The sequence below is a fragment of the Mugil cephalus genome, chromosome 10, assembly GCF_022458985.1.
Source record: "Mugil cephalus isolate CIBA_MC_2020 chromosome 10, CIBA_Mcephalus_1.1, whole genome shotgun sequence".
NCBI lineage: Eukaryota > Metazoa > Chordata > Actinopteri > Mugiliformes > Mugilidae > Mugil > Mugil cephalus.
Genome location: NC_061779.1, coordinates 11,313,725 through 11,328,255, shown reverse-complemented (window position 1 = coordinate 11,328,255; position 14,531 = coordinate 11,313,725). Strand labels below are relative to the sequence as shown.

Below are 14,531 nucleotides of genomic sequence, written 5' to 3'. Positions count from 1 at the left end.
TACATACGATTTCACCTGTATTTCATTTTCTATTTTTGTACTTATTTAATGTTTACTTCTTTTTATTTCCTCTGTATGCTGTCTTTAAACTGTCTGCTGCTGCAAATGTGCATTTTTTCCCTCTGTGGGATAAATAAAGGATAATCTTATCTCACATGTGATTACCTACAATTTTCAGGTGTTTAAATAAAACAATTTTATTTGTTATGTCAGTGATGCCTGGACTCTGTAAAACCGATGTAGCTAAACCTTATTCGTCCAAAATTATAGTTATAATTAAAATAGTTATAAAAAAAACGGACTTTCCTCGACATGTCACGGCCACAAAACAAACACAACTTTATAAACAAACGTGGATGGTGCAAAACTTAAAAGCAGTCCGATCTAATTTTTAATTATCCGATCTAATTTAAACTTTAAATCTAAAAAAACTGTCCAACCCCTTATGGAAAGACGTCAGCCTTCATGAGACAGAGAGTGGACTGCCATCTAGTGGACAGAAGGTGCAGTTGTTGTAATGAACCACTCGAGTTGAGTTTCCCCAAAATAACACTATTTTATTCCAGCTCACCACTTTAAACTCACCAGTCCAGGCTACAGAGATAATTAATCAGACAAATCAGGAAACGTGAAAAACATATTTCGGACCTCATCACCCACCGCACACAGAAACAAGATGATGACATTGTATGTTTTTTTTATTTTTCACTCTTATTTATTTCTCTCTCCGAGTTACAAGGGAAGCACATTTATTCATTTTTTTGCCTTTTAAAAATCTGGGATATCTTGATCTGTAATCCTGGGCTCAAACGATTAAAAATAAAAGCATTAAAACAAATTATAGGCATGAAATATATGAGTTTCATTAATAAAAATTAAAGGAGAAAAAAAAGTAATATGATGGACGACAACAAGGCTGGACAGTGGGTTGTTTTAGTGGCGAATGAAAACTGACCGAGACGTCGGGTTAACTTACACCAACACATATTTGGTTACCAAGGCTAATTAGAGCCATTTTAATGAGGCTATTTAACATATACATTTTTAATGTCATGTCAAAAAAACTGAGACGTGCCAGTTTTACCAACATATGTTAAAGTATAAATGAAGGTCAGCACCTTCTTGAAAGACACAATGGATGAGATACTCTTCTCTTTTTTTTTTGTTAAGGGATTAGTCATTAAATGTTTGATTTTAATCAGTTTCTCTTCAGACAAGAAGAAACAAACCCCTCTGGTGGTGGCAATATTCTGGTTTTTGATTCCTTACAGAAATAACAATCTGATCTGCAATGTTACAAACATCTACTGTATCAGGCTTCAAGCCACTAAAACAAAAAACAAAGAGTGGTAAACGGTCACCGCTCTGGAAACACCTCCTCCACATTATCGCAAACAGGCACATGAACCTTTTTTTGGGGGGGTAAACAAGGACAAACTGTTTTAAAGTGTCCTCTGGTGAGTAATCAACATGTGCTTGGACTTAAGTCTGAACTAATCAGAGAGTTTGACCCTTTGAGGAAAAAATTATCATCAACTCAACATCAGTGTAAACTCTTTCTGGGGAATTCCTCGTTTTGGGAAACATGAAACGAACGCCTGTAGATCAATCAGATTTTGGTCCCACCATTTTGGAAAACAACAGGCCACAAACAGCATGAAAAAGAAAAGGTAAATGTGACCGCGCTGAACGGCTCAAACAACGTAAATCATCTTCGATGGACACGTTTACAGAAGAAAAGGGGGTGCAACATTTCTTTGGAGGCCATCCCACAGATAAAGATGTGTAATTCTCCTCATCTTTCCAGGACGAGTAGTTTTTTAAACTAGTGTATTATAGAAGTATTAAACCATACATTATGATAGGACTCACCACCTGCAAAGAAAAAAAGGAAAGAAGAAGAAACTAACTATCCCTACGCAAGTCAAACACCTATTATAGTTCAACACAAGCAATAGGCAGAGTTAAGAAATTCAACAGTTCAACAAGGACCTGGATAATCCCTTCGCCCACCAAAACCCGGCCTGGCTCACACAAACGTCCTCTTCATGTCTACAAGCGATACAGCTCCACAAAGAAAGCCCTACAAAAACTTTACTTCTTACTTGTGTCATGCCACAATATACAAAGATACTCAGAGAATGACGAACACTTTCCTAAAACGGAGAGGAGGAGGAGGAGGAGGAGGAGGAGACGGACGCTGGAGAAGGGAGGGACGAAGAAGAGGCCTCTCTCTTCGGATCTTCTGCTGAGCATCCGGGGGCCGGTTACAACACAAGATATCAATGGATTACATTCAGGCATGCGCACAAACACACACACGCACGCACACACACACACATGCTGTGGCGTTTTGTCATGATTGATGTGCTGGTTGTTTGATCGTGTGCGATGTGTCTGCAGGTTTGCGCAGAGGGCGGTTCTGCTGGAGAGGCCGTCTGGACACGCTGGACGTCTTGAGATGCGATGACACCGATGGGAAACTCCTCATGGCGGCGGTGGCAAAGAACTAAAGACCGCTACGAAATCGTGGATTGTCACCGTGCGGTCTTCCGTCGCCGGGGCAACGACGCCCCGACGACGCGGTGAAAAGGTGAAAGGGGGGGGGGGGGGGAAAGAACTTGAGCGTGTTAACAGCGGACGAGGAGGAGGAGGACGAGGAGGAGCGGCCTGGTCTGTGGTACAAATGGGGAAAACAGTTTTGTGTCCTCCTGTGATGGTCTCACTGCTCTGCTTAGACTCAGGCAGTGTTTCAAAAAAAAGCCACAAACGATGACGGAAAACAACGAAGTGCTTCCTCTTGGATCTGAACGGGCTCTCTGGATGAAGATGAGGGGGCCGGTGGCGATGAATTCCTAAGATAATATTCTGCAATATCGTACTGCAAATCCTCGTGTAGCAATAAAAATCCTTGTGTTGCTGTAAAAAAATTGTCTCGTTTAAATATGAATATAGCACTGAGTTTCTTGCTCTTTAGGAAATGACAGTCTGTTGTGAGGTGAAGGGGGGCTCCGCCTTCACTACAACTCCATGTCCTGAGCCTCGTCCTCCGAAAAGTCCGACATGGAGCTCTCGGAGGAGGAGTCGCCGCCTCCCTCCTCCTGCTCCTTTAGAGCCTCCTCTGTGGCGTACTTCTGGATGTACTCTGAAAGAGACACAGGAGCAGGGAGAAAGAGGGACAACTGAAACCATGTGACGCTTCGGCAACAGCAACTTTACTTCTTCAGACACTTTCACACACTCGTATTTAATTATCACTGAAATATTCCTGTGAATAAATGCATTAAATGAACCTTTCATGTCAACCTGGTGGTGCAAAAGGTTAGCGGAGGTCATGAAAGATCACGTACGAGCATTAAAACACAAATGTGTAATCATGTGGCTAACAGCTAACGGACGCCAACAAAAACTGATTGTGACGTTGCCTCATGTAGCATGTGTCTCGGCCAAAAAGAAAAGTTGCACTTGAACACGCTGCAAAGGCTACGGCCAGCGGCCAGCTGGCACATACATTCAGCGCCTTCACCAAAGGAAATAACTCTTCTTAACAGCAGTTGGCAGTAGCCTGCATTCATCGTTCAAGAGGGGAATGCTACTGTTAGCTGGGAGGCTAGGACGAGCAACAAGTTGTAACAGAGCTGGCCTCTCCTGAGTGAGTCTAAATGAGATGATTTGAGCTGTGTTGTAGAGACCGACCGATATGGATTTTTTAGGGCCGATACCGATTTGTTTCACATCAGCATTGGCCGATGGCTGATACGTGCTGCCGATTTTCCTGAGCCGATATTTGCAGCCAATACTGCTTATTTTCTCTCCGTCTACCTGATAAAAATTACACAATGGTAACAAATGTTACAAGTCTCGATTTAAGCAAAAACATAAATGTTTATCGAGATGCTGAGAGACATTATTCTATCCTCTGTCTTTCCTTTTGGACTGAACAAACCCTGCAGACTCCAATCTATTCCGCCTCAGCTTGACAGAGGCAAACCTGTCAATTACTTTTTCGTGCTTGACTCTCAATCACCTCCTTCTCAATGGACATCACAGCTGGAGTTTTGGCCCGTGGTCCTTCTCAGCCAAGTGTGTTTAGCTTATAGGCAGTATTAGTCTTACAGCTTGGCTTTAACATCAACACATATTCCACCAACAGCTTAACAACAGCTCCAATCTAAACTATGGACAGTGGCTGATTGACAACCTGCATTATTAGCTTGGCAGAGAGAGGAAAAAAAAACGTCAGCTAGCTAGCTAATAGTAAAGGTTGGGGCTGTTGATAGTAATGACTATAATGTGTTGGTGTTGAGTGATACGGAAGGAAAGGAAACTTTTTTTCAACTCTTATTTGTAGAGGTGCTGGACATGAGTGCGAGCATTTTCTCTGCTAGCACTCTGCTAGCGGGGGAGGGGCAATGTATGGACTGCAGGGGTCCTCAGTGTCTCCAGCAGCACAGGGCTGCCTGTGGATGTGCCTGTCTGTAAATCTTGCTGGGAGCAAAAATACATATATATATTGGCGAATACACCCTCGTATCTGCCGCTACCAGTAAAAAAACTGAATTATCGGCCAGACAATAAGTCAGTCGATCTCTACTGTGTTGTTTTGTTCACTTCACTTCACTAGTTCTCTGAATCCGACTATAGTGACCAGTGCAGGAGACACAATATAAACTAGAGACAGTGATGCTCGACACTGGTAAACGACGGCTCTAATGCTAAAACGTTAAATTGTTGATTCTTAACACCCAAACGTTCATGTAAACCATGACACATACACGTTGTGTCCTGACATACAACCTTGTGCACTACCTTTGATCTTGTGTTTATAATCCTCCGGCCGGTGCAAGTACATGGCGGCCGCGTCCCCGTTCAGAGGATCAATGGGGTTGGGGTAGGCCAGCAGCTGAGGGAGGAACGACTCGAAGATGTTGGTGAGGTCTGGTGGAAGTAGGCGAGAGACATGAGTCAGTCAGCACAGAAAACGCTCTAGTTAGTAAAACCACCAGCTACAACAGCACCTCTGTTAGAACAAAAGTTGGATTATTTTCGGGTCGTGTGTGATCAACATCAGTGCTTCAAAATGTTAATAAAGAAAATGAAGTGCCTGCCCTAATTTACTGACATGTATATTTATAAAACTTAGTACTTCAATTAACTTCTACGACCCTTAGTGATGCTAAATAAAACAATTTGATAAGATTTTTCTGGAAAAAAGTGGAAAGTGGTTCTGTTTCCTGTGGTGCATCAAATCTGCCAGAAAAATCCAGCTTTGTTCACGTTCGCCTGATGTTTCCACTCGGACAGAAACGGTCTGATCAAGCGTTTACAAGGTTATTCTACGCTGATTTTTTCTTTTCTTTGATGATCAAAGGTTACACCACCCTCTAAATCTGACTGAATAATCCTTTAGATCAAGACGCTCGGTTTCCTCAGAGGAAGCAGCGTGAGGCGTATTGGTTTAGACGGAGTTGTTGTTCTATTATTAGCCTGTGTGATAAACTGTTATTCAGCAATTATAAAGCAGATCAAGGAGACATCTTGTGTGTTTCCGGGCAGTCAAGGAATCTCAACAACCGTTCAGGTATGATAACTTCTTTCTGTCTGTCAGACTATAAAAATACATCAGTAATACAACAAGCACTATGTGTATTATAAATAAATGCTGGCACCATATTCCACATTATGATGCTTTCAGTAAAACGTTAACAACATCATAATGCTTCCACCAGGTTATGGACTGTATTGTTCTATTTGCTGCACAGTTTAAGATGATTATCTGTGCTCAGCTCTCATCAAACCGGTGTCACAACACCCACCAACACTGATACGCTGTAATTACCAGGGTGCGTTCACACGTACAGCGTGAGTCCAGAACACAAACAAACAAGCTCTGGATGAAAACCAATCAACAGATCTCTCCGCTGTCTTTCTCCTCAGGGTCAGAATATCAGACGAAATAAAAATAGTTAAAGTTCTTCAATATAAACAATATAATCTGGATATTAGTTTAATTTAATTATGGTCTCGTTGAAACAATCAAACGAAGTGAGACGAATCCCCTCCAGGTGAGTCCGTCCAGAGACCTCTCGGTCCCATCTCATCTATCAGTTCTCAATGACCTTAACACAAGCAGCAGTTATCACTAAATCGTAAGCCGATTAAACCGAGGCGCTCTGGCTCAAGTGGCTCTACTGAGGTGCTGTGGTATAAGCCGCTCTCTTTATTGGCCGTTCCTGTCTGACACTTTAACGAGCACTGACAGTGACTTACCATAGAGAGCTGTCCATGTCTGGTTAATGACATCTAAACACACAGTCCCTGACCTGAAGAAAGAGACAACACTGTCATTGAATGACGCAAAACACGAACCGACATCACACCGGATTAATATTCCTCTACAGAGGGTTTTCACAGCGTAAGTCATCAGCGTGTTTTCAATGTGGAAGTCGCCATGTTGGACTCACTTGGCGAAGACTGAAGTAGATCATGGAAAATGGTGAATTAATGTTGGTACAAATCAGGGAGAACAATGCCAGACTCAGAGTAAAAGAGGTGCTCGTGGTTAGTAAAGCTAAACCGGGTTCTGCAGGCAAAAGTTTGGAAAACATCCGAATTTGTTCGACCCATTTCTTGCCAGGTAATTGAACTGTTGATATCAGTGACTCTTAACTAATTTTCTAATGTACTGAGATAAAATCTGCTGTATTTTTGGTTCTCATTTTCCTCTAAAAGTCCTTTAAAAAGACCTTTATCAAAAGGACGACTCTGATTTGGTTCCATCTGTTGGAATGACAGGTCAACAAAGGTCACCTGAAGAAACATTTAGCTTGATATGAATTATATTATAATCATTAAACTAGAAAATTAGTAAAGAGTCGTCGCTAACAACATTTCAATTACCTGACAAGAAATGGGCCGAAAAAATTTGCAACAACCTTCCCTCTGATAACCTTTGCCACCGTTCTCCCTACTTTATAATAACTTTTTGCAGCCTGTACAATTCTAAATGTTGTACACGACAATAGTTCTTCATTTTCCACCACCTACTTCAGTCTCTTTGTTTACCTTGGAGGTTGAGTGCCTCCAACGTGGCATCTTCCAGATTTATGATGTGCTGATGGCACGCAGTGAAAACCCTCTACAGACGTCAAACATTTAAATCATGATTCACATAAAGCTGCAACGTCTTTTCCATTAAACTCAGTCGGTCGTCACCACCTCGGCTGCTTCAACAGAAAGTTTAAAACACACGCTGCGTGTCTCAAGTTGTCCGACTTACGCTTCATCGATGTTGGGATGAAAGATTTTATTCATGAATCCTAAAAGGAAAAAAAAACAAAACATGATTTAACACATAACACGATGGAGCAACGCTCACTTGTGGCTGTGTGGCTTCTGATTCAGCAAATATTTTATACCTATTGATGGGGATTTGAAGGGGTATTTATCTGGTAGATCCACTCGAACCTTCCACACGCCTCCTTCATACGGTGCTAAAAGAAAAAAGAGGAAAAAGGTCAATAATTCATTAAAATAGTTGAAAACATTGCTTAACTACCACGTGAAGGTGAAATTATCTATAAAATATTTCTTCAACACGATTGAAATCATTGTAATTAGTAAAGGAAATTTAACGGTTTACACGTGGATGCTTATAAAATTGTGTTTACGTTTGTGTTACATAATTGTGATTGTAAACTTTGATTATATTACAGAACACAAATTAAAACCTGGTAAATAAAAGTCAGTATGAGGCTCTTACTTCCAGGCGGTCCGTGGAACTTGACCACGAACTCGTTGAGTCCACTAAGGATGGTGACCTCGTGTTTGCTCTCAATGCTGACGGCTGGTTTAGGAAAAATTAACACTCACAAAAGACGTGATCAAAAACAGGATGGACTTTTAGTTCGGCCAAACGCCCTCTTTGTCTGCGTGAACTCGCCCGACCGGAGTTCAAAGATGAGATCAACAACACCAGACATGGCAACGGGATCAATAAGGTAAACTCGAACAAACAGCTCCTCTCACGGCCACAATAAGACAGGATGGAAGAAAAACACCCACAACAAGAGCAGCTTCACACAAACGAAACCAGTAGTTTATAATCACAGCGTGTTGGGGCAGCCAGAGACATCTGTCTGACAGCAACACAGCAAGGTGAAGTTTATTTTATCTCAACGGCCGTGCAAGTGTGACACAATGACAGACACACACACAGACACACACAAAAACCACAAAAGTAACTGTTGCGCCCGGTTTCATCATCCCGTCATAAATCCTTCTGTCACCTCCGATCCGACAACCCAACCAAAGCAAACGTTCAAACGCTAATTTAGTTAAACTGATGGAGCCCAAACAACACGAGACGGCTTGATTGCATAACTGTCAGGAGGCAAAAACATCAGTTATCATCCGCCGCAAGAGACGAAAAAGAAGCTCTCACGCTCAAAAACTTTACAAAACTACTGACCGAGTCGGCGGAATAGCTCTAAATGTGATCTGAGGCAACGGGTCCTATAAATAAAACCTGTTAGAGATGTTCATTTGTGCAGGGAAAAAAAAAAAAAAAAGTGCATCTCTCTCTTATGCTTTTCCCTAAGGGTTATCCATAGAAACCTAAGAATATGATCTGGAAGAGGAATGTAACTACACAAGGGAAAGCTTTTATCTTGACATGAGCTCACACTGCAGCATCCTCTCACACAAAGAGGCTTTTTAGACCATTTCTGCCTCGTTCTCATGACAGTGATCATATCTGCTCCATCTCCATTTGTCCAATTAAATTAAACATATAGAAAAGCCTGAACTACACCACATGCGTCTGGTGACTGTGAAATCTGGGAGCGGGAATGAAGGCCAGCAAGCCAAAATCAAATTACACACACACACACGCCACAGTTTAGCTCATTCTCCTATATCTGATTTAAAGACACAACATGAAACTATGCACGGAATTGTCCTTTACCCACCAGTGTTTAACTGATGTTTGGGAACTGGTGTAACAAGATATACAACAACAAGAACTGGATCAAAACATGTGTTACCTCAGCGACTCCAGTTATCTGTTCTTAGATTTTGCATTTTTCGACTTAATCTCCACAATAATTACGTGGTGAAAGTGAACCAGGATACGATTACCACATAGCATCATTTCAGGAAAAAAAAAAAAAGTTTATATGGGCAGCATTAAATCTGCTTCCATTTCAGTGTTATACTATAGTTATCTTGTGGTCGGACCACACATACTTATTACAGCTCTGGTGATCTAAAGTAAACATAAAGTCAATGTTTGGTTACTATGGAGACTATGCTTGAATCCCCAGAGATCTCCATGTTTAAAAGTCCAACACGGGAGTAGAAATAAACATGTTCACAGCTTGGCTGATTTCTACCTATTCGTGATATGAAGGGGATTTTTTATATAACTACCCTGTTTTAATTACATTAAAACTTATTACAGCTTCAAGTTATGCATAATTAAAAGGGAGTGGATGCTCTGACTGACAACTGATTTGCCTCTCAGGTTTCTAGCCCAAGTGTCATCCAGTCACCTCACCTGCCCTCAACCCCGACCTGTTTGCATATTTTGTGATCGTTTGGGAATTAGATGTCAGAGTCAGACACGGTCAAGACAGTGACAGTCAGAGCCACAAAACTGAACTTCAAACGTGCCCCCAGAAAAGGGAACTTAAGAGGTGACGTCGATAAGCTTAAAATACTTCTTATGCTTTAAATATGTCATTCAATGAAAGAAGTGTTTCTAAGTACTCCAACAAGCGTCTCACCAGCTTTGGCTGACAACAGGTTTGATCAGTCGTTCTTAAATACCTGCTTTTTTGTTTTATTTTATAATAATTATTGTTTCCACAGTGACCACATCAGGTGAATGACATACTAGTGGGTTCAGACGAATAATGTTAAACACAAGGTCAATGTCCAAGCCTGTTATGTAGTCAAAAGTAGTTGTGTAGTTATCAGTCACGGTTTAATCCTGACAGTCTCCGTTGTTTATTCTACTGATACAAATGGGGCGACAATTGCTACCATGCTGCAAAGCCAACAGTGGAAAAGAGATAACAATTGTTAAGTACTAGATCAAAGCCTGTTTTTGAGTAAAAGTCTAAATTTATATTAAAAAAAACTAATTTTACTATGCATATTACCCTAATTGTTATTGATAAAAATCATAACAGATAGGGATTTCTTTGTTCTTTTATATTGTTCCAATATAAAACACATAATAAAATACTAATTAATATGACGTATCATGTCTGATTACAAATAATGACATTAATTTCTCAGGAGCCAATTTAAAGTCTTTAGTTTTTCAGATTTTGTTTGCTATATAAAAAAAAAACTGAATCCACGATTTAAACAACTTAATTACGTCAAGTTATCTAACTGTTTCGGGAGTGGTCCCCATCGCGTCTTCTGGGATGAAAAACAACATGTTCCTCGACTCAGCTCCAGTGTGTACAGCCCTATCCCAGCCATGAACGGATGTTCCCAGCCCCCATCCCTGCATGTAACCCCCCCTCCATCCCTTCAGCCCCCAACACGCTTGTTGTTCCTCGATCAGCTGTGTGTGAAGCCCCGCCCTCCGCCATGTTCCGGATGGTAACAAGCTGACCAATCAGAGAGCAGCATCTAGCTGCAGGACAAAAACAAAACAATTCAGCTCACGCTGTCAGAAACCTTTCATGCAAAAACTTCGGCGGAAATCCAAAAATAACGACTAATAGCACACAAATCTATATTTGCGAGAACAATTCTCCGCTTTGCTGTCATCAAATTTAAACATCGCGAAAGAAAAGAAGATTGTTATTGCAAAAAAAATTAAAAAAAAATACAGAAAGAACACTATCGTCCATGTTTTCTTTTAGCATCACTAAACTGAGATAAAATAAATTTTCGTTAAACATTTTTATTGAATAAACTGCGGTATTTGTGGCGTGACTTGTCCAGTGATCAATGATTTGTTTATCTTCTTGGTTTATAGTTTTTTAAGCATCACTAAAAACAAAGAGCAAAAAAAAAAAAAAACAACAAAGAAAAATGTCAAAGTGTTACGTCTGCTGGTTGACGTTAAAACCGAACCACAGTTAGCTGCAGAGTTTTGCTTTTGTCCAAGATCGTCTCTCCACCGACCTCAATTAATTGTTCTCTCTTAGCATGCTACACGGCTAGCTATCGCGGCGACAACGTTACCCAAATCACGGATAAAATAAACGTGTCTTTCCGAATAAGTGTTTCCAAAATGTAAAAAAAACCTCGCCCGTACTTCACATTGTGTTGTCAGTGCGATGGGGTCGCTTATTTTTTTGGCTGACTTAACGCCTTGGAGCTAAGGCTAACAGAGCTAGCACTGAGTTATCTGTAATAATTCACCATTGAAACAAACGGGGCGACCACTGCTAGCGTGCTAGCATGCTAAAGCTAGAAAACAGACAAGTGGGTTCAGACCAGGGTTCAGACCGCATAAAATGTTAAATAAGCGAATATCTCGCTGCTATGCTAACTAGCTACCATCTGCCAACCCACACACCAGCCTCAGACCCGGGGCTGTCCATTATCACACTTTAAACTAAAAACCTATTTAATCTCTCATAGCTAGTGGCCACACAACACTCATCCTCACAGCAGCCATCGGGAGCAAATTATGCAATTAAACACCACCAGACAGCTGACAATTATCAGAAAGAAAGACGTGCAGGTTCCCCTTTGGCCGTTTCGTCTTGTTTATGTACTGTAAAGGATACAGTTTCACCACGTCGGTGTCCATTCGCCTCTTGCCCGGACTTGGAGACGACATTTTTTTGTATTCCTTTCAAGAAGTGATCTAAAAATACTGCGGCTATAACGCTACCTCGAGCTCTCAGCCTGGAAATACCTACGAGCCCTCTGGACTGTATCAACAGTCTTCCCACGGGGTCCGCAAACAAGATCCCAGCTGCAACATCGCCCACTTTTTCTGCCCTCAGTGGATCCGGAGTGCCTCTCTGACCAGCTCTGCCTAGTTGTGTCCTGTCCTGGAGACTCTCGCTGCCTGTGACATCAACCTCCAGCGACCAGACCGAGCAGAGGAGGGGCCCACGCATAGAAATACACTCCAGGAACACGACTCACTCCGGTGGTGTGTCGTCTGTGACACTCAGTAAAGCTGTTGCGCACATTTCTGCGAAGATTCGGGGCTGTGCGGAAGTGCATAATTTACTCCGGTCTTATTTTTGCGAGGCCACCTAATCGGTGCTCAGATACAAAGTGCCTGTGTGCTGTTCTATTATGTGTAGCTCTACGCTAACACTGCCTTCTGAAATAGGCACATGAGGCCAAAGTTGTGTTTCTGCACATGATTTACATTCACTTGACAAAACATTAGGTACCCTAGTAAAGACAAATGCATTTTAATTTAACAGTCCTGCACTAAATTTTAGGTTCACACGTTCATTTTGTGTTGAAACGGTGTTGTTAAACTGTACTGAACTTTCCTTGAGAGTTTTTTATTATTTAGCCAAGCCCATTGATTAAAACGAGTTTCTAAAAAGAATAGAAACAACACAATAGTATTCATTAGTACTGCATTTTAAAGCTGAATACCATCACCTCCATGAGGATTACATTTAGTGCAGGACTGTGTTCCTTTTCACTAGTGTACATAATAAAGTAGCAAATGAGCTTATGAATCATACTTTTTACCATCCTTTCAAATGCTAGTACACATTATTGATATGTGCCGTTAAATGCATTCCTCACTCAAAAGGAAAAACAAAGGAACAAACTAACACATTTGTATCGCACATAACAACTGTCATTTAATAAATAAAGTCACAGTAATAACAACAAATGGATTCAGGTCAAACTTTCTTCACTACACAGCAATAAACTACAAAAATATTTGGGTGTATTGTGTATACAAAGCATTGCTTGGTTGCTTCACAATGTTAGTGTTATTGTCCGGGCACTACATTGCTGTCTTCTTTAGTTCTCATAGTTTGACTGTGAGTCATAGTCAAACTATTAGAACATCTTAGTCTATGACCTGATGCACTTTCGTGGGAACCCAAATGTTTCATGGGAGTTAATCTCTGAACAAGGTTGTGATCAGGATACGTTCATCAGGGTCAGTCTAAGTTGAGATTTGCACAGAACAAAGTTTGAATATAGAATTGGAGATTCAGCTAAATTGATTTTGCAGTAGCATTAAAAGCTGTCATATGCTGCCATGGCGCCCACTGTGACTGGAGAATAATCATTGCATGGTCGAAGGTGGAGTTTGAAAGTTGCAGTGAAAGAGACACAAATATTTTTCACTTCTAAAGTACAAAAGAAACAAAAAAAAATATCACAGGTAACAAATGGTAATTAGTAAAAAACACTACAATAATTAGATAATGGTGGGATCGATCCAATAAATGTCAGTGGTTATTGTTATACTTTTCCTGAGGTTTTTCCACTCCTCCCTCATATTAACGCAGATATTGTCAATGGTTGCACACATAATAATGATATTTGTGTAAATGTCTGATTCCACACTAATAAAATTAGGCTTGACATCACAGACAGTCATTATCAAGTAGAGAAGCTTGTGAAAGGTTGGCTCCCCGTGTTTCAGGTTACGTCTGCAGTACTTGTGTATAAGTCTCCTCATGCAGGCAGGTTGACACACATTTGAGATCTGTGAAAAAGTAACTTTCTAGACACATGAGACTCATATGACCTGTGACTACCTCTACATGTCATAAGACGAGCAGCTAAACAACATGTGTTTTCACAAACTCTGACACTGTAGCCAAGAGGAGAACCGTGGGTGCGGAGGAAAAATGTATCTGACCACACATTTAACTGGCAAAGATGTGTGTGTACCTTAGTGTGACAGCACCTGCTCTTTTTCTATTCTCTTGGAGCTGACACCCATGCTAAATATTTGGGTGTGTATCTGTGTGTGTCTGTGTATACAGAGCATGGGTTGGTTGCTGTAAAACGGTGTCACCCTAGTTCAGATCTGTGCACCACAATGCAAACCCAATAGCAAATGTGCTCACAGATGACAAAGGATTCAGTTCATGAAAACAAAAAGTCACACTTTAGTTCATATCATGTGACTTAACTCTAAAGGTATGTGTCCGTCTCACACAGTTTAACTACAATAAAACTAAACCAAATGGCAACTGGACTTCACCAGTCATTCAAGTGACTTCTTTATAATTTAATTTGAATACTTAAATACGAACCCAACATGTCTCATGGAAGTTTTTTTCACAGAGCTCTGAATGAAGTCATGTCGAGGCTGTGAGTGGAAACTTGTATAGAACACACTTTAAGATTATCTATTTTAGATTTTTTTTTAAAAAATATAGTTTCTGCTAAAGATTGTCGCAAAGGCTTGTTTTTCAACCATACTAAAGAAGGTCATGTACTGTTTGGTGCAAAGGTCAAAGAATCGTCCTATTGGTTTAGTTAGAAAGTCAAAGAGATTTTACCAGAATTATTTCTGATTTCCAAAATAAAGATGACAATCATCTGGATTTCAC

General features: G+C 40.7%; 1 protein-coding gene across 1 annotated transcript; it reads right to left on the bottom strand.

The window, feature by feature from the left end:
- Window positions 1-531: 531 nt before the first annotated feature.
- On the bottom strand, window positions 532-12,160 carry LOC125014994 (ubiquitin-conjugating enzyme E2 H-like). Its single transcript, XM_047596596.1, has 7 exons — window positions 11,760-12,160; window positions 7,763-7,839; window positions 7,419-7,493; window positions 7,280-7,319; window positions 6,271-6,323; window positions 4,810-4,938; window positions 532-3,145 (listed from the first exon to the last, which is right to left on the bottom strand). The coding sequence occupies exons 1-7, from the start codon at window positions 11,810-11,812 to the stop codon at window positions 3,021-3,023; spliced, it is 552 nt and encodes a 183-aa protein (XP_047452552.1). The 5' UTR covers window positions 11,813-12,160; the 3' UTR covers window positions 532-3,020.
- Between the last annotated feature and the right edge of the window lie 2,371 nt (window positions 12,161-14,531).

Coding starts and splice junctions, on each gene's coding strand:
- LOC125014994 (XM_047596596.1), bottom strand. CDS start 11,812: ATGTCGTCTCCAAGTCCGGGCAAGAGGCGAATGGACACCGACGTGGTG. Junction 7,494..7,762: donor GTTCCACGGACCGCCTGGAA/GTAAGAGCCTCA, acceptor TTTTTCTTTTAG/CACCGTATGAAGGAGGCGTG. Junction 7,320..7,418: donor CTTCAAATCCCCATCAATAG/GTATAAAATATT, acceptor TTTTCCTTTTAG/GATTCATGAATAAAATCTTT.